This window comes from Mytilus californianus, unplaced genomic scaffold (genome assembly GCF_021869535.1).
Source record: "Mytilus californianus isolate M0D057914Y unplaced genomic scaffold, xbMytCali1.0.p SCAF_4, whole genome shotgun sequence".
NCBI lineage: Eukaryota > Metazoa > Mollusca > Bivalvia > Mytilida > Mytilidae > Mytilus > Mytilus californianus.
In genome coordinates, this window is record NW_026262690.1 from 11,151,469 (window position 1) to 11,175,306 (window position 23,838).

Consider the following 23,838-nt stretch of genomic DNA (forward strand, 5'->3'; position numbering starts at 1 on the left):
TCTATCAAATTGAATATGTTTGTTAGTACTCCATATCTATTAAGCTTACTATTCAGAGTTTTGTGAGGAACTGTATCAAAGCCTTTTCTTACTATTTCAGATGACGCTCATATTTATCAAACGGAATATAACCATGAAAAAATAAATAAACGGTCAGTACCTTCATCTGACTTAACAATAGAATTGGCAGTGTATTGTGATGCGGACTTCTTGTCTTATAAATTACCAGCTACTGACATGACCCGCAGAGTTGAAATCATGCTTTGCAAGTATAATGCAGTAAGTATATTCATATAATCTAATTTAATTTCAAATAATGCACTTTTGTTAATAAATATAATTGTTCCTGTCGTTATAAGTTTTTTAAATGAACACCACATGAAGAATAGTCATACCTCGTCGTTCAAATGAAATAACAGATGATTTCATATTATGATTAAAAATAAAAATGTTGTGTTATTAAAAAACCAATATTAAAATACTATACCATTGACCGAAATGCATAAATGCGTCAACATGGGTAAGTTATGTGTTTATGTTAAAACTCAAGCCTTGTATGTAGCCCATTGCAAGACACATATGTATGTTTATACCTTACTAACTATTCTTCTTTAATGACCTCATCCAACTTGAACTTCTTGCAAGACCAAGTAAATCGGTGACGTTTGTAATAGTTCTCGTCCTTATTATGCATATAATATTCGCACTGGACATTAAGTAAATCGAATTCCACAAAGCAGTTGAAATATAAGTCCGTAAACAAACAGACAAACATGAGAGTTAACAAAACTGTCCGAATCGAACAAACTACAAACAAGGTAAACCGAGATGCGTCAATAGGGTAAATATCTCGAATGACTTCATTATCTATTAGCCACCATCATGGCAACATTGCAAAGTATATGTGCTGTATACATATTGTCTTATTCAATGACCTTCCTAAAAACTATCGTTTCGGATATTGCCAATCAAAGACTTTTCATTGAAAACGATGACGCAGAGATACCATTTCTAAAACTTCAATTTGCAAACAAAGGTCTTTTATTTTTGCAATAAACTGCATCATTAATCAGCCAAATCTAAAATTCCCCTTCTTTAAAGAATGTCTGTTACAGTCATCTCTCATAGCTATTTAAAACCGAATGCAAGCTCTTCATTCAGATATATTCTCTTTGAATTATGTTAGCCAATGTTCTAACTCCGTAGCTGGAAACACAATTTTAGAGTAGTGAAAGTGCCTAATCGTGGTGGTTGAATCATATGTGGATACTAAAACTTGTAAATATTGGTCGAGTAGAAAGTTCGAGTCGTCGTACAATATGAAATATTTGTAATTTTTATTTTTTTCAATAGTCATCATTCTGTTAAAAACAGATTGAAAGAATTAGTTTCATGAAAGTGTGGATAATGTAGATACACATATTTTGTTGTTAAGGGAGGGATAATTCATTCATTGTAAACAAACAAAAAGCTCTCCAATAAATAAAAGCCGAAGCTGAAAGAGTCACGATGGTTGATTTGTTTATGACAACATATTTGTTAGTTTTGTGGGCGTGTTTTTCAACAAATAGCCGGTCTAATATTGCTCCTTGCAGTGTACTTTTCGCTAAATTAGTCCATTATTCGTATAAATACACTTATCATATATACCAGGATTAAAAGTTTGTAAGCCAGTCGCTCGTCTCCAAATAATGACTCATCAATAATGCTCGAATAAAAAAAGTTTAAAAAGCCAAAAAAAGTTGAAGCTGAAAGGCACTGAGAACACAGCATTTTGAAAAGTTTTGTCAAAATACAGCTAAGGTAATCTTTTCCTGGGGTAAGCCATTCTTCATAAAAGATTAAATTTATGTAGAAGGATTAAACAGAACCTTTATTTTCCGCTATTTGGAGAGGTGTCCTGTCACTAAAAAATCGACGTTTGATGATTATATTGAGGGTATCTATCCCATCGCTCTAAAATGAAAGGATACCACAACTACAGTTTAGTCCGCTCCTTTATCTTGACATTCTTAGAAATTGACAATAAGGATCCATTGAGGCCCAAACGTTCTGCTTTCCAATTATTATATTGACGTTTTATACGTATCAACATTCCAGCAACAACTTCAAATTGGCTGTATATCTCCAAGTTAAAGCGATGGTTAAGAGCTTGCTTTCATATCATGATTCTTATGTCATAGATGACCACGGATATGTTTCAAATGTCGAAATCAAAATCCCGTCTTCTCGATTGTGACATCACCAGATGTGCGTCATCACCGATGTTTACTTGTCTGTTGAAAAACATTGTAAAGACAAACTGAAAGAATGAGGTTTAATATGTTTCATTACAAAGAATGGCATACGAAGATATATTTCTTTCTTTAGGAACTTATACATAAATGTATAAGGTTTATAAAGTATTAAGTGAAAAAGAATGACCAAGGTATACACAATAGTTTATTGTAAAAACAAAAACACTATGTTTGAAAATAGGTTGTAAGCAACAGAATGTGTGCTACTAATGGAGCAGGTTCTGCATCTCATTCAAAAACACTCGAAATAACCCACTGTTTTAAAACTTGTTCTTGTTACTCATTCTTAAGTTTTTCGTTTTTTTTATACAACTTTCCCTTGCTAACTACCTGAGTTTATTCCTGAATTCGTTTGGAAAAGGTTAGAGTTTTGCGTTATTTTCAGTTTGTCTTCGGGTCAGGAATTTGTATGTACAGACCATGATGAAATAAACGTTAAAAAACATGAAGCAAGAATTCTTGACGCAATTTTACATTTCCAACTTCCCAATCTCCAATAGGAAAAACAAAGTTAATTACATCAACATTAATTTTCTGTAAATTTACTGTTCGTGAAATGTTGAAATTTTCCAAACAGTAATTTTTTTCTACCCCTAGGTATAGATTGCCTTAGCGATTTTGACACAAAGTATCGGATTTTTATGTTTTTAATGCTCTTCATATTTGTATTTCATTTTGCTCTCCAAACGTTTGATTCGATCTCTACTGATGAGTCCTAAACGAAACGCGCGTCAGCGTACAACCTTACAAGTCTGGTATCTTTGATGAGTTTTAGTACGATTAATTGATTACTTGATAACGTACAGTTTCAAACAAATTATGTTTTTATGTTAAGAATTTAAAATCCCAAATCTTTAAATATTACAAAGAAAGATTTAACAGTAATTTAAATCTCAGGTGATTTTTTTTTGTTAACTTACATCAACTTGAAAAAATGAAAAATTAAATAATCATATTGTCATTTATCTTGAATGGGATCAAGGGTTGAACACTTCAATATTGCACTTCGAGTTTAACGTCTTGAATTTCTTTTGATGTACATGTATTTGATTTATTTGATATATTAGAACTTTGAGCTAACATACTTTTTTTTTACCGAATAAAATATAAAAAAAAGAAGATGGTATAATTGTCAATGAGAGAATTCTCGACCAGAGACCAAATGACATAGAAGTTAACAATTATAGGTCAACGCACAACCTTCAACAATGAACCTAACCAACACAGCTTAGTGTCTGTTAATCTGACGATGAGGGATTGTTTGTTAGCGTCTAGTGGCAAATATAACTTGCACAATCGGATGAGAACATGATGATGTTAGTACTAAATCTACACACTGAGTCGGATTTCAAACATATTAATTGACAAGAAGAGACTCAACAGGAAGACATGTGGCCTAATCCGATACAAACTCAGAGCCGACCAACTGTTAAATGTTGTATCAGCAAATACATTTTGTAAGTCCTAGGTTTCACCCGGCTATGGATTGAACAGATGACTTCCGGAATGCAAGTCAAACACAATTCTACGAGACCATCCATATTATTACCTGGCTGTATAAGTATCGTTTAGTGGGTAAATCGGGCAACTATAAGGCTAACAATAACAAAAGCGTCTAGCATGTATGGATCTCTATTCAAACTTTAATATCAATACGTCACACTTAGGTGACGTTACAATGAATAGCGGCAGCGAGAACGTTACGTTTATGCGTTACTTCCAACATACTGTGGGCCGCAAATGAATTACTTTACAATAAATAAAAGTGATCACAAATTAAATGATAAAAGTTCTGAGAAAATAATTAAAACTTTAAAGTCTCTATGTAATAATGTTTAACAGTCCATGGTTATTCACTTAAATGTCCATATGCTAATCACATTTACCTTAACTTTTCAAAATTTACATTTGGGGCCTCGGTGGCCGAGTGGTCTAAGTAGTTACTACTGTAATCACTAGCCAGTCAACACTGAGGTTGTGAGTTCGAACCCCGCTCGTGCGGGTGCACTCGACTCCAATCTTAATTGACTAGGATTGTCAGGTTTTCTCCGGGCACTCCGGATTCCTCCACCAATGAAAATTGGCCGCCACGAAATAGCCAAAAAACGGTGCTTAAAAGTGGCGTTAAAACACCGAAAATTCAAAATCAAATCACAATTTACATTTAACATGCGTTAGTCCATGTTTTTATTATTTTCTTCTTTGCCTCACACTAAACTGCTCTAGTTTCAACTTCCAAAGAATTCAGTTCTAACGGATAAAGTTTGCTGATTGGACTAGATGTCACACCTGATTCGTCATGAATCTGAACTACATCTCTGACATTAATGTTCTGTGTGTTTCGACCAGTGTATCGGTAATGTTCCCTTAGCAAAGTTAAGTATTCATGTTTCCATCTTTTTGTGAAGTTTTTAAGAATTAATGATATAAACTTTGATTGTCTAGTTACTGATTCATGCGTAATGTCTTTGGCTCCTGGTTGTAAAGTACAGTCCTCAAGTCCGTTATACGGAAGCGTCTTGATTCGTCTTCCATAAAATAAATGTGACGGAGTAAGGGGTTCGTTGTCCGTTGGATCCGATGAAACGTATGTAAGTGGGCGATCATTGAGTATACTTTCTACTTCAGTAATTATCGTGTTGAGTGTTGCATTGTCCACCAGTACTCGTTCTTATACTTTTTTAATGCAGTTTTTTGTTAATCCTATCAATCTCTCCCACCACCCGCCGAACCAAGGTGTTCTCTTCGGGATAAATCGCCAAGTTGTTCCATAAGAATTAAGCTTCTCGGTTACATATGATGATTTTGTTAAATGTTCAATTTCTTTTGCCCCCGCAACATACGTAGACGCGTTGTCTGAAATCATCACTTTTGGGAGTTACTTTCTACTTGTAAAACGGCGAAAAGCTAAAATAAAAGCATTCTATGATAAATCCTGCACAATTTCTAAATGAACTGCTCTTGTACTAGCACAAGTAAACAGACATATGTACACTTTTTTGTTTTGTCCTTCTTTCTTATGTGTAATGGTCCTGCGAAATCCACTCCTGTAACTGTGAATGGATGGTCTTCACGAAGTCTGTCGGCTGGTAGGGTGGTGGGTCTGGAACGGGGTAGGGTCTTCCAGTTACTTTACGACAAGTAACACAGCGATGCAAAGTCTTTATGTTTCGTCTGATTGCTAGAATCCAGTAATACTGTCACAAAACTGTAACAGAACTTTCTAGTCCACAATGAAAATTTCTTGTATACGCATTTTTTATGATGAGATCGGTTAACTTGTCTTTAGAAGGCAATAAAACGGGAAACTTAGCTGATTCTAGTGTATTTGTATTGTTAATTCTTCCTCCACCACATTGTATTATATTTTCTTGATCCAAATACAGTTTGAGTTGTTTAACAAGGCTGTTTTTCGTTTGTTTCTCACTTAAGTCCTTCATTTTTTCGGCATAGTTTCTATGTTGTGAATTTCGAATTAACATTATAGACATATTCTGAATTTCCGTTTGTCTTTTCTGCAGTTTTGTATGAAGCTTAATACGTAGGCGCTTACACGGAGTAGTTTCTGATAAGAAGAAAATTGATCAATGTTGATAATTTGATGAAGTCCTATTGTATCAGCTATCATACTGGCCTCGTCCTTTTTCGTTGTTTCTACATCGTCTGTGGAAACGGAGAGAATTTGGTGATGATCATTAGGTATCCATGACGGCCATTTAGACTTGTCAGTTATCCACTGTGGACCATGTATCCATAATTGACTATTTTTAAATTTATCGGCTGATATCCCTCTAGATAATAAGTCGACCTGGTTTGAGTCTGTCGGGTAATACCTCCATTTAAACGTCCTTGTAAGTTGCTCGATTTCTAACAAAGGCTGGTAGTTGTTTGTCAGTCTTTAGCCAGTTCAGTACTATCTGACTATCAATCCAAAGTGTCGCTTGTTCAATATAAATATGTTGCATAAGATGATTCAACAGTCTAGCTCCTATAACAAACGCAATTAATTAAAGTTTCGGAATTGTCATTTTCTTCAGTGGTGCAACTTTGTTCTTTGCCATCACTAGCGTGCTTTGATTTCCATCTGAATCTACGATATATGCACATGATCCGTAGGCCTTTAAGCTTGCATCGGTAAAAATGTGGATATGCAAGTTATTCGTGTTTAAAGTGTTGTCTATGTTACAGCGGGAAATCTCAAGTTTGGTACAATCATTCGTGTCTTTTTGTATCTGTCTCTACTGTAAAACGACGTCCGACGATAACGGTTCGTCCCAATCTACTTTCATCTCCCATATACGTTGTATCAACATTTTACTCCTAGCATTGATAGGACTGATTATTCCGAGCGGATCGTACACTTGTGATGAATGACGGAGTATATCGCGTTTTGTTTTAATGCTATTATCTACTAAAAGTGGGTCTCTGCGTGCAAATGTGAGTGTGTCGTTTTCTGTGTCCCATCGCAAACCAAGTATCTTGACAAGTTTGTCTTCGTCTAGCACATTTCCGGATGAGGCACGGTCTTGCAGTTCTTTGCAGTTCGAAGCCCATGAGCCTAAGTTAAAACCTGCTTTTTTCAAATACTGAAAGTGGTGTATGAAAATAGTCTAACAAATCTCTTTGTTGATTAAAGCTCGAAATAATATTGTCAACATATAAGTCTTTCTTTAACATTGCTGTCCAGTCAGTGGGGTTTTTAGTCGAATGTTTACGTATAACAGCATTTAGGATGAACGGAGAGCAAGTTGCTCCTAATAATACTGACTTGAATCTGTATGTGGTAAGTTGACTATATGGGTCATCAGGGCTACTAAACCAAAAGAACCTGTTAACATCACGATCCTGTTCGTTAAGACCAATATTAAGAAAGGCTTTTTCTATATCAGTCGCCACGGCGTATTTATGCATTCTAAATCGGAGAAGAATCCCAGTCAAGTCATTCAAGTTTGGCGAAAGATTCATCAAACAATCATTTAAACTCGAACTAACAGGTGTAGGTTTGCATCTGTAGTCAAATACAATTCTGATTGGCGTGGTTGACGACTCTTTACGTACATGATGGTGAGGTATGTAATGAACCTTTGTGTTGGTTGATCGTTCATCAACTCTCTCACGTTTTTCTTGTTCATTTATAATCTGTCCGTACTTCTGTAAAAGTGTAGGTTCACGACTAAGACGCTTAATGACATTTTCTGTTCTCCGTTGAGCAATACTTCTGTTGTCTAGTAAGGTAGGGTGTTCCTCCTTCCAAGGTAACTTAGCAACATATCTGTTTCCATGGTACATTGAATGCCTGAATTTACTTGCGCTATGGCAGCTTTTAGTAATACATTGATCTGTGCCTGTGAGTGAAGAACTGTGCCCGTTTCCTTCGCGTTGTGTTGTGTTTCCTGAATTGTGCTAATATTTACATTAGCGTTACTCTGTTTTTCATCTTGTTGTACCTCTTTGCATAAACTAGTATGATGCCGTTTTTTTACATTTCCTGCAATTTTGGTGTGATTTGCAATCAGCTACATTGTGATGTCCAAGACAGTTAAAACACAAACGATACATTTTAACAATAGAAATCCTTGCTTTGTGTTCAATTATCTTAGTGCAGTCAACGGGGGCGTGTGATTCATTACAAAAAACGCATGACATTACGTTCACTTGTCTGCTTACTGGTTTAGTACGTACCTTTGCATTGGTATGAAAGGCTGATGTAGCGGTTTGAGTTTCCGTCAGATCAGCGGAATTGCCTTCCTCATAATGTTGAGTTCGTGACATATTATTTGTCGTAGTTCATTTAATTGCCAACTAGTTGAACCATGGTGTCTTGTAAGATTTATGCGTACGTCTCCCGGTAACTTTTAAATATGATAGTGAACAATAATGAGCCATAGGTATCTGCTGTCTGATCAAGGGATTCTAACCCATGTACATATGTTTCAATTTTGTCGTAATAATTGCGTAAACTCTGTAGGGTATTCTTGAGTGACGGATTTCAAGTAATGCGTATACCTATATATAATGGTTGTACTATATAGGGCAGTTGTTAACAACTAGATACTAGTGCAATAAAGAATTTGTTAATGTTAAAAAAAAAGTAATGCGTTCATGTACTTTTGCGTGATTTTGTGAACTTGTCCATAACTTTGTTGTAGGAACGAAATTGCTCTTCCGTAATTTGAGTTTGTAAGTGCAAAGCCATTTACGGCTTGGAAAGCCTCATCGTGTAACAATGACTTTAAGTTATTGAACCTCTGGACGTTACTCAGTGTTGGGTTTGTATTATACGGCTGCCTCATACGAGCCCCAAAAGGACTGCCATTGTAGAATGTCACCATCGAAAGTTGGTAGATTGAGTTTAGGGATCTTATTGTACTCGCTAGCAATTGAGGAATATGAGCGAAAATCTGAACGGAAATGTGTATTGTGCTGATTTTCTGTGCTTGAAGGATTATTAGTACTAGGATATAGGAGGAACGTCGTTTCTAGAGTTTGTAAAGCTTGTGGCATTTGTATTAAGCGTTGATGTTTGTACTGTGATAAATTTGGCTATTTGACGTACTTTTGTTTCTAAATTAAATGAATACTCATCTGAGTCAACGATTTCTGTTTCAATGTCCTCTTGACCCAAATCCTGAATAATGTCTTTATCTAATTTCCTTAACAATTCTTTTTTTTTTTCCTTTTCAAAGTGTCTAAAATGTTCGAAAGTTCATCGGAATCAAGAAATTCTGTTCCGCTCACCCGAATTTTGTCAAATTTCTTAAATATTCTTGAAACGGCGCTTCTATGTCCTGCACGTATCGATTTCAGCTTCTAATTCATCCTGGTCACTAGGCACCAATATCATTTAGTGGGTAAATCGGGCAACTATAAGGCTAACAATAACAAAGGCGTCTAGCATGATTGGATCTCTATTCAAACTCTAATATCAATACGTCACTCTTAGGTGACGTTACAATGAATAACGGCAGCGAGAACGTTACGTTTATCCGTTACTTCCAACAATAAGTAAGGGTATAGAGAATTGTCTGTGTGTCATGCATTACAGATAATTAAATGGATAGCATCAGAATTGAAAAGACCTTTTATTTCTCAATCTGTTTGCATCCTTAAAGGGAACGTCAATCAAAGATTCCTCAAAGTTCTTTGCGTTTAGTTTAGCGAATAGACTGCTAATATTCATCTGTCACTAACAAGAATTATAACATGAACACAAAGCAGAAAACAACACGAAAGCCGATGTAATGTCTATTTTTTATCTTTGCAGGTGCAGTGTGAATGGAGTCGTGCTGGTGTGTTAAATTATAACGTCACTCTATCAATCAAACTTATGTCGTTTTTTGATACAAACCCGGTGAGAATAAATATATGTATTTTTGGTTGAATTCTCCAAAATACAAAATACAATCTTCACTTATATTCATGAATAATAAAAGATGTTCATGTGTTATATCTTCAATTCGTTATAAAATAACTAAGAAGAAATAGTTTAAATCTGAAAGACTGATAGAAAGAATTTTAATTCATTAAATGTCTTAAATACATTTGTTTTATCATGAAAAGGGGAGTCTGATTTCATCTCTAACACTCTAACACTTTTGATCATCGACGTTAACACAATAAGCGTTTTCCTTCGTTTTGATTGATTTTATTTGGAGGCCACCATAGGGAGATATGGGTGTTACATAAGAAATTCTACTGCATTTGTCCGTATACCAATCCTGATGAGGATGGATTCTTTTAGCAATACATATGTTTAGGAACATATTCTGGATTCCCGCACTTACTTGTGTTTTTCCAGTGCTGTCATTGTGTAATACATTAAATATAAACAAGTTGTTTGTATTTCAGCCATTGTAATAGTACATCTTTTGACTTTCTAATTCTTATAGATAAGATAGTTATGTTAACAGTTCTATTTGTAAATATAATTTTGTGTGGGATATTCGTTCATGAAACAACAATTAAACAAATACAAACACCTGAAAAAGAAAAAAAGAGGTAGATTTATGATCTGCAACAATGGACAAGTTTCTGTACCATGGATCAAACATCAAACATTCCATTTCTATATCATTTGTGTAAAATATAATAGAGGCTGTCAAAGGTCTGCCACCAAACAATAATTTCTAAACGGATGAAAACAATAATATATCTCTAAAGCCAAACTAGAGTTTAGATTATGAACATGATTGACTTGCACGTTAAGAAGTGGCGATGATAAACGATTTTTTTGAACACAGATTTCCTGAAGTTGTAGCCTATACTATTTTTCTATTTCAGTCCTGGTACAATGCTTCAACTTCTCTGTCCGTTCCATTGAAAACTATATGTACGGGAACTCAAACCGGTCTGGCTTACGATCATGTACATGTTCACACAGGGTAAGAAATAAAATCATTCCGACAATATACCAACGATAAACAGCTGAATGCCAATTTGAAAAAACAGCATTCCACGCTTTAATTAGTTTGCCTGCATTGTTTACAAGTGGAATCAAGTTACAACGACATGTATACATTTACCCAAACAACTGTCCTGCCAGTACACAATATTGCTACTGAAAATGATTAACAATTGTTCAATTCGTATGTTGAAAGAGAATAGTTTTGTATTCACTGTTGCTTTCACAGCATAATGTATGTGAATCAACAGCTACTTGTAATGTAAAATGTAAGTTGTTTTTTTCCCGAAAATATTCAAAAACCTTAAGTTTGTAGAAATTAAGGATGTCAAATTTTGGTACAAAAATAAACTACTAGAAATTAACGTTGCAGTGAAGGACAGTTTAATCGAACAAAAATCTCAAAACAAAATGTGAATTTGAAGTTTTTTTTAATACAAATATATAACATTTAAACAGTCTAAAAGCCAAATCTTATCTTATGCCGTAACATACGTGAATCAATTACGTCATTCAATGAATTATTTATTACAATTGAAAATTCGCTGAAACCGTATGCTAACTATAGATGTTTTTTGTATCTTGTGTCGATGGGTAGCTGTTTCATTGAAGTATACCCAATATATCATATTTGATCGCCTCCGACGAACGTCGCAAGCGTTGCTTTTTGACTAATTAAGTTTTTTTCTATAAATATAGCATACCTAATTCAGAATTGGGAGGATTAGCTTACCAAAGTACAGTATGCAATCCTAGGTACAGATGTGGTGTTTCTGCAGATGGGATTACAACATATGTTGCTACAGTCCATGAAATAGGTCATAAGTATGTTATTTGTATGCGCTTTAATAGACTACGATTTGACCTTTCATATGTGATGTTTCTGTCAAATAGCTTGAAATGACAGCATACTATTAATAGGTTTTTTTTTACATTACTAGTCATTTTAATATTGTACATACAGATATAGATATAGATATAATGTAGTTGTCAAGATATATTTGATTTCTTAGTATTATCAAAACTATTTACTATTGGGGTATCTGAGATCGCCCCCGATTTTTCGTGGGGTTCATGTTGCTCAATCTTTAGTTTTCTATCTAGTGTTTTGTGGATTTATTCTTTTTTTTCCGTCATTTTTTTGTTGTTTTTTTTTTTTGCCATGCCGTTATTAGTTTTTCTTCGACTTGAGTTTGAATGTCCGCTTAATATCATTTTTTAAATACAAAGGAAAATAAGTTAAGATACATTTCACATCAGTAAAGTGCCATTTTATAAATAATTAACCATAACCATTACAACCTATGTAATTAATTACAGTATGGGTATGCTGCATGATGCTGATAGAAATTGTTTATCTCCAGACGTTGGTTTAATGGGTGGTGCTGGCGTCGGATGGAGTACATGTAGTGTCAATGATATGAACACAATGTTACAGTAAGAATACATAATAAACTATAGTATAATAAAAGGCTACTATGGTATTGTAACACATTGTTGATTGCATGACTATATGCTAATAAAATATTTTTAAAGTAAAAATCTATTCTTTGATAAAAATTAAATAGGAAATCATTCGCCGCATCTTAATACATTTTCAAGAAAATATTTTAAAACATTTTCCTTTTTTGCACAAAAACTGACATACATAACGCATTTAAAAACTTTGAATACGAATATTTACAGAATACTCATTTCAAAATGACGTTTTATACGTATGCTAGTCAGCAGAACATACAATGTTGATTTGGACAGTGTATTTAATAAAAATAAAATTAAAAATGCAAAGAGTACAAACAAAATTCACCAATTGCTAAAAGACATATTTCACCAGTGCCTTAGAAAGACAACCAGTTTGTGTCCGAAAGTTCACACCCTTTGTATTGTTCCTGAAATGTGAAATGATGAACGAGAAAAATTATGCTATTAAGCAGAATATGAATTTAATAGGATAGTTCCATGGAATATGCGTCATGTGAATAAGACAATAAGGCATGAAAAATAGCACTGCTTGTTCTTATATAATGCTGACCTTTTTTTAAACAAATATTCAACAAACAATCAAATAGCTTGCACTTTGATGGCGTAAATTTTTACCACAATGACCTATACCTAAAATTGGCAGAAATGTGTATAATTTTTCGTTATTAATACTTTTCAACGTTGTAATTGTCATCTTCGCTAGCCAAGGGTTACGATCCACTTCCCTCCTCTCCACCCTTGGCGGATTGAGATAGAATTTCGCAGACACAAGGTAATGATTTTCGTTGGTTGCAGTCGAAACTCGCTGCATCCAATCAAAAAGCGCCTATAACATGATCACGTGTAAATGTAGAAGGTGTATGTAAACAATTGTAACGTGCGTATTGTGCAACAAGTCTTTACATCACTAGACATACGACTATATTTAGTGACAACTTGAATGTTCTTAATCAACTAATAAAAGTTCCTCTGTATGTTTCTTGCACAATGGCATGAATGTCAACGTATATTTTCGTTTCCTGCTTTACCAAGTGTGTAGAATCTAGACGCTACCGTGTTTTTACCTCCAAATTGAATAGTTCAAGTGCTACCATTGGTCAAGAATAATGTATTCGGAATGGGCGTGACTTTAATCTACCAATAGATGGCGCAACATTGTTATCACAAATGTTGGCTTAATCTGCCAAGGGTGGAGAGGAGGGAAGTGGATCGTAACCCTTGGCTAGCAAAGATGTGTAGTTGTATAAGGCTTCCAATTGTTTTGATTTTGAGCTCCACTGGTGAGTGTTCTGTGCATGGAACATCAGCCTAGAGAACTAAATTATAAGCCTGTGTTCTATTGTGAATCATTATATAACTGAAGTTTTTTTTTCGAAACTTTTTGACGGGTAAGTCAAAAACGCAGTTTTGTTGTTCACTGCGTTACTTGATTTGTTATGCAATGTTCATACTGTTCACAGAACTGGCAATCATGGGTGTCTATGGACTGACAATATTGCTGATAATGAAGTCACTCCAGCATCTTTACAGGGACTGACATTAGTGCCAGAACTTATAGGTAAATACGCTTCAAATAACGTTAGTTTCTGCAATAGGACATGAGAATGCAAGGTATATGTCCGATAATTTGGATCAATTTCTGCTGAAGTTTAAGGCAGTATATATTGTGACCACCTTACGTGATTAATACTATTCTACATCTTCTTGGCATGGATTAATAATTTTGTATTCGGACCAGTGGTATCCTATGAAATCCATGTTTGATTGAGTTTATCCAATGATCAAGTTTGTGGTTTGCTTTATTAAACACACCCTATCAAATTTCTCCAAAATATGTTCTTTGGGGGTTAAAACCGGCGACTTTAAGGGACATGGCAATATATGTATGTTGTTCTGAGTTATGAAATCTATTGTTACACTTGTTTGGGACTAGGCATTGTCCTACTGTACCATATTCTTCTGTAGGACAATAACATAGTTTGCTGCAAAATTCATCTCTTTAACGATGATCCTTTAATGTTCGTTTAATGACAAGTTTCTTCTGCGGTTGCTAAATGACGCAGGTAAAATTGACTTTGCTTTTATCCAGGTTCCTTTTTGGAAGTGTTCCTGACGAAGGCAAATCCTGAAAAGTGCTTTGGACGCATACAATTTCTTAGATATTATTTTGATTTTTTTATGATATTGCTGCCAATTGAATTGTCAGAAGACCTTAGTTTAAGATTTCTTGTTACGTGTAGAAGGGTCGTCCTTTGCATAGCGGCATTCCACAGTAACGATGATAATTGCAGGTTTAACACTCATATTTTATTGTCATAATCGTTTCACGGATAGTTTAATCACAAATTTCCTGTGGGATACCTGAAGGGTTTTTCTGCACGGTTACTGGAACCTTCATTTCCCGGGTCTTGAAAAATACACTCGGTGATTTGACAAATGCATATACCGACATTTTGTATTTGAAATACTCATTGCTTAAACATGCAGTGCTTTGATATTAATTTATCTATTTTAAAACTGAGTGCGACATATGTTTTTTTATAATTTTTTTTTCAGAGTATCATAATAACTTCAATCGAGCATTACTTTGTAAGTGGTCACAAACGGTTTTAGTTTTTTCTTAACCAATGTTTCTCTTTTGTCTGTTTTTCATTAGACCATGGATTTGTCCGTTTTCATTTGGCCATAGATTTTTCTGTGTCCATGGATTTGTCGGTTTTATCATTTGCCCTTAGATTTGTCCGTCTTTTATTTGGATATGGAATTGTTTATGTTTTTTTTTTCACTTGGCCATGGGGCTGTCTGGTTTCCATTTGGTCATATATTTGTCTGGTTTCCATTTGGTCATATATTTGTCTGGTTTCCATTTGGTCATATATTTGTCTGGTTTCCATTTGGTCATATATTTGTCTGGTTTCCATTTGGTCATATATTTGTCTGGTTTCCATTTGGCCATGTGTTTGTATGTTTTTCATTTACCAATGACCTTGTCTGGTTTTTTTTTTGGGGGGGGGGGGGGAGGGGGGGAGTTTTTCATGGATTTTTGCGGTTATCATTTGGCCATGGATTTGTCTGTTTTTCATTATGCAATGGCTTTGTATATTTTTCATTTGGCAATGTATTGATTTTTGTCTGATTTCATTTAGTCATAGGTTTTTATGTTTTTCATTTGTCCATTAAGTCAAAACCTCGTACGATAAGTCAAATTTGCTTTTGCCAATTCTTATATCTGTTTTACACAACATTAGGATTGATGGGAAAAGCCCCATTTTGATTAGTTTTATTTTTGGCTTTGTCGTTCCAGATTTTTGGAAATTTAACCGTTAGTTTTAAGGCTTTTTCACATACGACGCACACTTTCCATATACGACGGATTTCCAGGAATGATTCCTGTAAACTTCACATTATTGTTAGGATTGATAGGAGGAAACTGCGTTTCGATGTTTATTTTTCTTGTTTGTCTTTCCAGAGTTACCAGACAATTTTCACATTTTGTACCATAACTCGAGTTCTCTTGATTTACTGGAAACTTTACATTACCGTGGGAAATTGTAAATATTACAACCTGTTTGATTTAAAAAAAGTGTTGATATTTCATTCCAAAGTTATGGAACTAGACTTGATTTTGGTTTTGAAAACTTTCTGGTTTGTATTTTTTTTAAGAGATAAAGGACTTTAAACAGTAATAATTTACGAAATCATTATTCACCTAATGCTATCCCCAGACATGTGTTTCAACATAGCTATTTTATTCGCTTCTGCTAAGATACTTTCTAAACATCACATTCTAGTCTGGTAACAATTCCAATATGCATATACATTAAGGGCGTATTATGCTTTCATTTATTTATTTGGCCATGGGTTTTCCTGTTATCATTGACTTATTGTTTTTTCAAATCCCCAGTGATGTCTCCTTTCTCTCTGTCAATCAGTAATGTGTTTTAATATTGTTTAGACGACCTTGCCGAGATATAATAGTAGTGTATGGTGTAATGTATTGATTTATTGTTAGATTGAAAAGGTATTTGTAAACTTGTATTAATACCTCTTTAGATATAAAAATCTTCAATCAGACATGACAAAGTGCTTCATATAAGTGGGTTTTGTTTTCGCGTGGGAGTTTGCATTGTTCCAATTTTTAATTTTCTGTTTAGCGTTTTGTGAACTGTTGGTTTTTTTAACTGTTTGTTTCCTTGGAATTGTTATTTTCAACTTTCCGCTTCGGTTTTTCACTATTTTACATATGGAAATGAATGATCAAAAGATAAAATATAGTATACTTATGTTAATGTAAGCATATCTGTAGACATATTTTTTGGTGTTGTTGAGACAGAATATAGTTTTGATATTAATTGAAAACTATATCTGTTGATGTTCACTTTAGTTACACGTGTTATTTTAATTGTTTTTATCTATATGATTTCTGTATACTAGTAGTTATACTATGTCTTTATTACCAGGTCAGTTGAAGACAGCAGATGAAGTATGTGAACAAATATACGGAAGTGGATTTAGATACCGTGAATATCCGAATGTTGTGGTAGGCAAATTTAAATTTCAAAGCATTTTCTTCATAATGACTCATAAAATTGAACACGAAAAAAATGAATAGAAACTGACAGCGACAGAAAATGAAAAACGACGAAAAGACTAACAAGTCAACATAACACTACATATAAAAAAGGATGAGCAACATGAAACCGCCAAATGTCGGGAATGATTGTATGTGCTTCGAAAGAGTAAGCAGATCAACCCCATATGTGACACCCTTAATATTGCTCATGCTTAATCTTTATATTACTGAAGAATCATAACATCAGGGTTTTCGATATCACAAACTTGTCAAAACATTTAATAAATTTTATCATCATTACAAGTATATCATTCATAATATCAATCAACGTGCAGACATCTTATATGTTCAGGTATTTCACATCCCATCTTTTATGGTAATATTCTATACAAAGCACAAAAGTGTCGTCATTCACATCAAAAGCTAACCAAACCTTTAAACAGACTTATTCAGATAGGATATAGTTAAGATACTGTTGTCAGGTCATTAAAGATGGCATTTCACTCATAGGTTCTTTGCATCGGAAATAAACACATCTATTCTGAAACCATTTGTTGGCATGATATGGGTTATGTTCTTCTCGCATATTTTATGATGGTATTATATTAAACTCATAATGGAAAGGATTGTGCTTGATTTTCATATGATGAAGACATAATATTTCGATCAGTTTAACTGATGGGTGGAGCTGGCATGTTAGTAACTGCTAGTAGTCCTTTTTAATTTATGTTGATCATTGTCATTTTGCTTAGATTCTTCTGTAACCTTTTCTAACATCCTACTCAGACGTCTTTAGAATTGAGTTTTATTGTGCGTATTGCTGTGTGTTTGTTTATTCCACATAGGCTGAAGGTATAGGGAGAAGGATGAGATCTCACAGAAAATGTTTAACCCCGCCCCATTTCTGTGCATGTTGAAAGTCAGAAACCACTTGCCTTTGTTAGTCTTGTATGTTTTAAATTTTGGTTCATTTATATATTTTGGAGTAAAGGGTGACGTCCATTTTCGCAAAATAATACACATTATTGTTTAAGGATCAGCTGAAGCCCGCTTCCGGACGCGGGATTTTTCCGCTGTGTTGAAGACCCATTGGTGGCCTTTGGCTGTTTTCTGCTTTTTGGTCGGGTTGTTGTCTTTTTGACACATTCACTGTTTCTATTCTCAATTTTAATTTCAAATTCCGTAATAAGCCTCATTTGGTGATGGCACGATCGAAGAAGAAATGACCGGATTATGGTTATGACAACTGGAACATATTTATAGTCATCTGTTTTCCTTAACGGTCAATCAACTCGTGATAGCGTTCGTAATATATTCGATCTCAGTATTTAAGTTTTACCAAATTGTAAGCCGAGTATCTCCAATGAGATTAAACAACTACTTTTAATTGCATCACCTGTGGCGGTAAAAGTTGAATGTCAAAATGTTCGATGTCGTCACTAAAGCGATAAATAAATTGTATGTACAAATGAACAATACCGTAACTAAGTTTTTATCTGTCGACAGGACCCTTCTTGTAACCTGTATAGCTGTGTTGATCATAACGTTGGGAATACACATGGTCAAATGTTCAAGCAGTCTGATTCTATTACCGGTCTATACTGTGAAGATCAAAAGGTGAATATAAAATATCAATATTGTTAGGGATCATATATTGTATAAAGTTTTGCTTCCAATGTATAAAGGAACTAGGTTGTATATAGAACATAAGTATATTCACTTACATTAATGTCTTTCGGTTCAAGTTCAGCATCTAATCCAATTTCATTGATATCAAAATCTACAGCTACGTATGTAAAGTTTTCTTATCTATTTATCCTTTCTCATTAATTGTTGTAAAATGCTACTCATATGGGTTTAGGTTCTGCCTGTCCTCGGTGCATTTACAGGATTCCTGTGAGAAAAATAAGAAAATAATCAATAGGTAACCACGGGAGGAAAATCTTTTTTTCAATAATAATAGTGAATACTACACAGAAATGGAAAGTTCACGTTTGGGTATCTGAAATCCTCTCTTTTGTTGTAAAGTTTTGTTGTCAACCGGCCCTCTTTGTCAATTTTTAGATGAAGTCAAGATATGAAGAAAACCTAACCTTATCTTATGTATGCTCTATTTCAAGTTCGATGGGATAGATGCGTTCAACATACTAGTAGTCACCAATAACATTTACGGTACCAATTTTACTGCAACAGATACGAATTTCGACAATTAATGTCTCTTCAGTGATGCTCGAGGCCAAAATTTTCAAAATTCAAAAAACTTGTTCAAATATTGAAGAGTTGATAAATCAAAAAGGACAAAAAACAAATTGAACTATTTATCGAGAGAAGGGTTGAAATTGTGGCTACGACAAATGAAAATATCCGTCGTCTGTTCTGTCATAGACAAAACTGTTGGGTGCACTGCAATTCCAACAAATTGACCAGTAAAGGAAATGTAGATCTCCAAAGAAAATTCTTACGAGACAAGAAAATCAACATAAGAAATAACCACTTATTGCTATATCGCTTTTATTCCTGGAACTGTAGTTCTTTTTTCAGCTTGACTTTGTCATTAACACGAACTTTACCACACAATGTTACTAAGGTTTTGTTTTTAATCATATACAAGCTTTAATAATTGTGTCATATTCAATTGAATCTTTACTTAGATCTGCTTTCGCGGTGGGTGTGCTGATTGGTCTGAAGCTCAATTAACTAATCCTGAAGTGCGGGTAGGTGGGTGGTCAGATTGGGAAACCTGGACGACCTGTTCCCGGACATGTGGACGAGGAATGATTTACAGACGAAGAATATGTAATAACCCAACGTAGGTTTTTTTAATTGTAATTTCTTATTTTAAAGATGTTGATAAATATATGTTTTACAAGAAATTAAGGATATTATGTGATTTTGAAAGTGACTTATGACTTTGATATAATTTGTTGTTTTTGAAACATATCTTTATGGCACACTGATATTTTCCATGCTATTAGAATAAACATTTAACTTATTTACTAACTTACTGTATTTTACACTTCACATTGGTTATGTCGACGATTTTCATTAGTATTCAATGCCAATTTCAAAACATGTTCAAACTAACTGGGTTTTAATGATACACAGGCATCCATGACTAAAATTTGATCACTAAATCACGAATATAAAAAAGATGTGTGTAAAATTCAACAGATATTGTAGATTACTTGAACTATCTTTGAGGAACTTTAACAAACCCCGTGGAGATCTGGTATGATTTCTGAAGTCTCAAACAGACAACGTTTTAGAAATTTTAAAATGAACCTAAATATAATGGCTTAGTCACATATTTTCTCAATAAGTATAACAACAAAACAGAGATAAACGATTGTGACACAAATTATTATACAGCCATATTTTACAGATCTCAACTTATACTTTACTTTACTGATTAGTGAATCATTAGTAAATCTTTTTGTTTAATACTTTAGTCCAAAAAACAGTGCAAATTGCGAGGGAAACGAATACGAAGCTCAAGGCTGCAGTCTTACGGTAGTTATTGCTATTTTATAATTTGTTTTGAAAATTTTCCTATAATCTTTACATGATAATGGACTCATCACATTATTACAGTGTTGGATTTACTTTCTTTGTATCATTAACCAAAAGAGGCAGTTGATACCAAAAGGATACTAAATGTTCATTAGTCAAAGACCGACAAAACAATGGCAGGAACCAAAAAACGACAAACAACAATTTACAAAACACTAGATAGAAAACTAAAGACTGATCAACGCAAACCACACCAAAACCTGTTGGTGATTGCATGTGCTCCAGAAGTGTATATTCAACATGCCAGTTGATCTGCATATGATTTAGAAATAGGCTTATTAACAAATAAAAAAACACAGTGTGCTTTAATCGATTTAACTCTGAAATTGGTCTGTAAATTTAAAGATATATTAGGTAGAAAAAAAAACTCAAGGTTTTATTGGCAGCGCAATGGTACAAATGGTGATCATCAAAATAGGTAAACAATCCTTCACATTTTGTCTTCATCATTTTCGTAATTTTTTCAGCCATGCGATGGGGACAGTAGCACAGATTCTATTCTTATAATACAAAGAGCAAACGAGACATGCCAAAGACTAATTGATAACAACATCATTAATGAAACAGAATATACAGCTTCAGGAACTATTTACTCATCATTAAGTATGTAGAAAAATATTTAACTCCTTTCATGTTTACTTACTGTAGTTAAATTGTATATCAACGATATATCGATATCTTTAAGAAATATCTTCCTATGTATCAGATATAAAAACAAATACCAATTTTTCGGTCGAAACACATACTTTCGTGGATGTCTGGTTTGCTAAGTTCCCCATCACTGATAATGCACGGTATAGGTTTCAGCGCTCTGATATACACCAGCTTGTAATTATTCAGGTAGTCGTGATATTCTGAATTGTTTCCGATACTAATACTGTATCAAATAAAATCAACAATTTCATCTGTCTTACTGAAAAATACACAGTTTTTTTCCAGAATTTTTATTGGTGACCAAATGAAGAAAAATACGGTATAATTTGAAACGTCTAGTCAAATAAAAGCGAGCTATATTGTGATCACCTTGTTTGTTCGTCCGTTCGTCCAAAAGATATTTCTATCGCACTTTTCTCAAAAACTACTGAAAAGAATGACTTGTTCCATCTTTTTTTTTATTATTCTAATTTGATGAATGAACTTAAATATGTTATCAAACTTTTCTTAAAACTACTAAACGAAATGACGACATATTGAATCAGCAATTCAACAGTGATGAGCTGTACTGTGTGATAACTTTTCGGTTTTGTCAGATACATACTTCCTGTTTGACTATACTTTGAATTTTTCAATATGTTTAATGCACTTAACATATTTTGTTAATTCCTGCTTTGTCATACTTTGAATTGCGAGAGGGATATGATTAATGATTAGCACGACAACATGTTTTGCTTATTGTTTGGTTTGGTTTGGTTTGGTTTGGGGTTTTTTTTGCAATTTATTATACCGTTACGCGTTAGAGTTACATACTATCCCAGTAAAGATATCCTGTACATAATTTATTGTAGGTTCTTTTTTTTTGAATTTTTAAAAATAAAACTATGCCCTCACCAAAAAGAAAAAACAAACCATGAGTACGGAAACGACTGTAGGTCAGCTGGATAAAACTAACAACGGAGGCTTGAAATTTCCCAAACAAAATTTAACTCCGTTACATGTTCATGTGCCGTTTCCAAGTCAAGAACATCGTTAAGGTTCGTCATATGATAATGTGTTGTTTTTTTTTTTAGTATTTAGGGAGTCTGATGTTGATGACAGATGATTGAGAGTTATGATATATTTATAACATTCTTTTTTAGTTCGGACGGTTTGAAGCTTGATGTATTGTATAGCCAACTTTATGTTTACGTATACAAGTCTTTTGTATTTGTGTTTTTTGTCGTTGCTGCCTTAAAACAAATTCGATATTTTTTTAGACCATGGTGTATGTGAAGTTTTTTGTGAATCAACTCCCGGGTATACCAGACCTGATTTTACAAGATTTGGATTGATAGAAAATGGTACGCCGTGTCCTGGAACCTTAGATACAGCTGATGCGAATCAATATTCCCGACGCCCAGGGTTTTATTCTGCTTGCTTAGAGGGTTATTGTCAGGTAATGCATAGTGTTAAGGAATGTTTGAATATTATGGGAGATAAAAGTAGCGAAAAGTAAACAGTATAAAGAAGGGATCAAAATATAACAAAATTCAAAGAGTCAGTAATACATGTCAAAGAATGACAGATAACATAAAAACGAAAGAAAAATTAATTCTACAACCCTAAGTGCATAGAAAGTAAAGACTTAGCAACCGCTTAAGTAGTAGTCTATAAGCAGTTCACACTCTTCTAGTTGCAACCTTCGAAAAGCATTTGAGAACTGAAAGTTGATGCTATGTCAAGAAGATGAAGCGTATTATTTGAGCAATTTATAGGGTAAAAAGGGTTTGATAGAACGAAGACATTTGTTAGACAATAACGTAAAACACATTATGTCTTGGTTATTTGAATTCAACACAGAATTTGCCATATGCACCCTATTTGTTTGAAGAAATCCTGTGTCACACGCTCATTATTCGGGGGAAAGGAGGGGAGATATATTTCAGCAAATTAGAACCATGTTAATTATATGTTGTTGTGTTTATCTTGTAGAGATTCGACTGTTCCAATACACTTAATTCTGGTGTATTTGATGGATGTGGCGTGTGTAATGGTGACAATAGTACATGTTTAATCCGAGAAGGAACTTTTACTGATGATGTGGCGCAATGTAAATATTAATATATGTTTGTAATTTGTAATGTATTTTCAAACATATGAAATGCTTCATTTAAGGATTGTATATAGTAGGATGAGACACTTATTACATTGTTTGTTCTGAGTACTTTATGGTCAGGATAAGACACTTATTACATTGTTTGTTCTGGCTACTATATGATGAGGATGAGACACGTATTGCAATGTTTTTTCTGTGTACTTTTACATTAGTTAAATAATAGCGACAGGTGTTTTTAACACAAAAAATATTACTATATTATACAAAAAATGCGCATCAATGTAAGCAGTTAAATAATTTTTTTCACGTGACTATAGGAATTAGATACACAATTAAAAGGTAAAGCTACTTGAAAGCACACAAAAGATGAATAGGTCATCACAGGATCAAGTGTTATTGAAAGTTGGTAGTTTTTTAACTTTAAAGTTTGTCTTTCACATTTGCTGACTTGTTCTTGCATACCTTTTATTTACTTTTGCATTTTTATTATTATTATAGTCGAAATTTATAATTTTGAAATTTGTTACCCATTCCTATCAAAAATAAAATTTCTATGTAGCAAATCAACTTCATGCAGCGTTACATTTAAATGTTTTTGTATTTACTCAATTGATATTATTTTATAAATAGACATTTCTTTATTTTAAACAACTTAAATACTTCCTGCGTGATCATATATCATTTTTAAGGACGCAGATAGTTATTTTTCAGTAAAGATGTTACTAGCAAAAACGTTAATAGCAACTAAAAATGGGCAGTCCGC

The 23,838-nt window shown here is 33.8% G+C and overlaps 1 protein-coding gene across 7 annotated transcripts in view; it reads left to right on the forward strand.

Annotated features, from left to right (window-relative positions):
- LOC127737462 (A disintegrin and metalloproteinase with thrombospondin motifs 18-like) overlaps positions 1-23,838 on the forward strand; it is a 270,986-nt gene that overhangs the window by 133,121 nt on the left and 114,027 nt on the right. For 6 of the 7 annotated variants that reach the window (XM_052248167.1, XM_052248170.1, XM_052248169.1 and 3 more), the window contains 13 exons: positions 101-279; positions 9,562-9,648; positions 10,578-10,678; positions 11,398-11,523; positions 12,019-12,135; positions 13,641-13,738; positions 16,641-16,720; positions 18,260-18,370; positions 19,405-19,562; positions 20,203-20,263; positions 20,791-20,926; positions 22,237-22,415; positions 22,952-23,069. In XM_052248167.1, coding sequence (XP_052104127.1) covers positions 101-279; positions 9,562-9,648; positions 10,578-10,678; positions 11,398-11,523; positions 12,019-12,135; positions 13,641-13,738; positions 16,641-16,720; positions 18,260-18,370; positions 19,405-19,562; positions 20,203-20,263; positions 20,791-20,926; positions 22,237-22,415; positions 22,952-23,069 — 1,551 coding nt within the window. The remainder of the gene's footprint in view (positions 1-100; positions 280-9,561; positions 9,649-10,577; positions 10,679-11,397; positions 11,524-12,018; positions 12,136-13,640; positions 13,739-16,640; positions 16,721-18,259; positions 18,371-19,404; positions 19,563-20,202; positions 20,264-20,790; positions 20,927-22,236; positions 22,416-22,951; positions 23,070-23,838) is intronic. The other variant, XM_052248173.1, reaches the window with a different exon arrangement.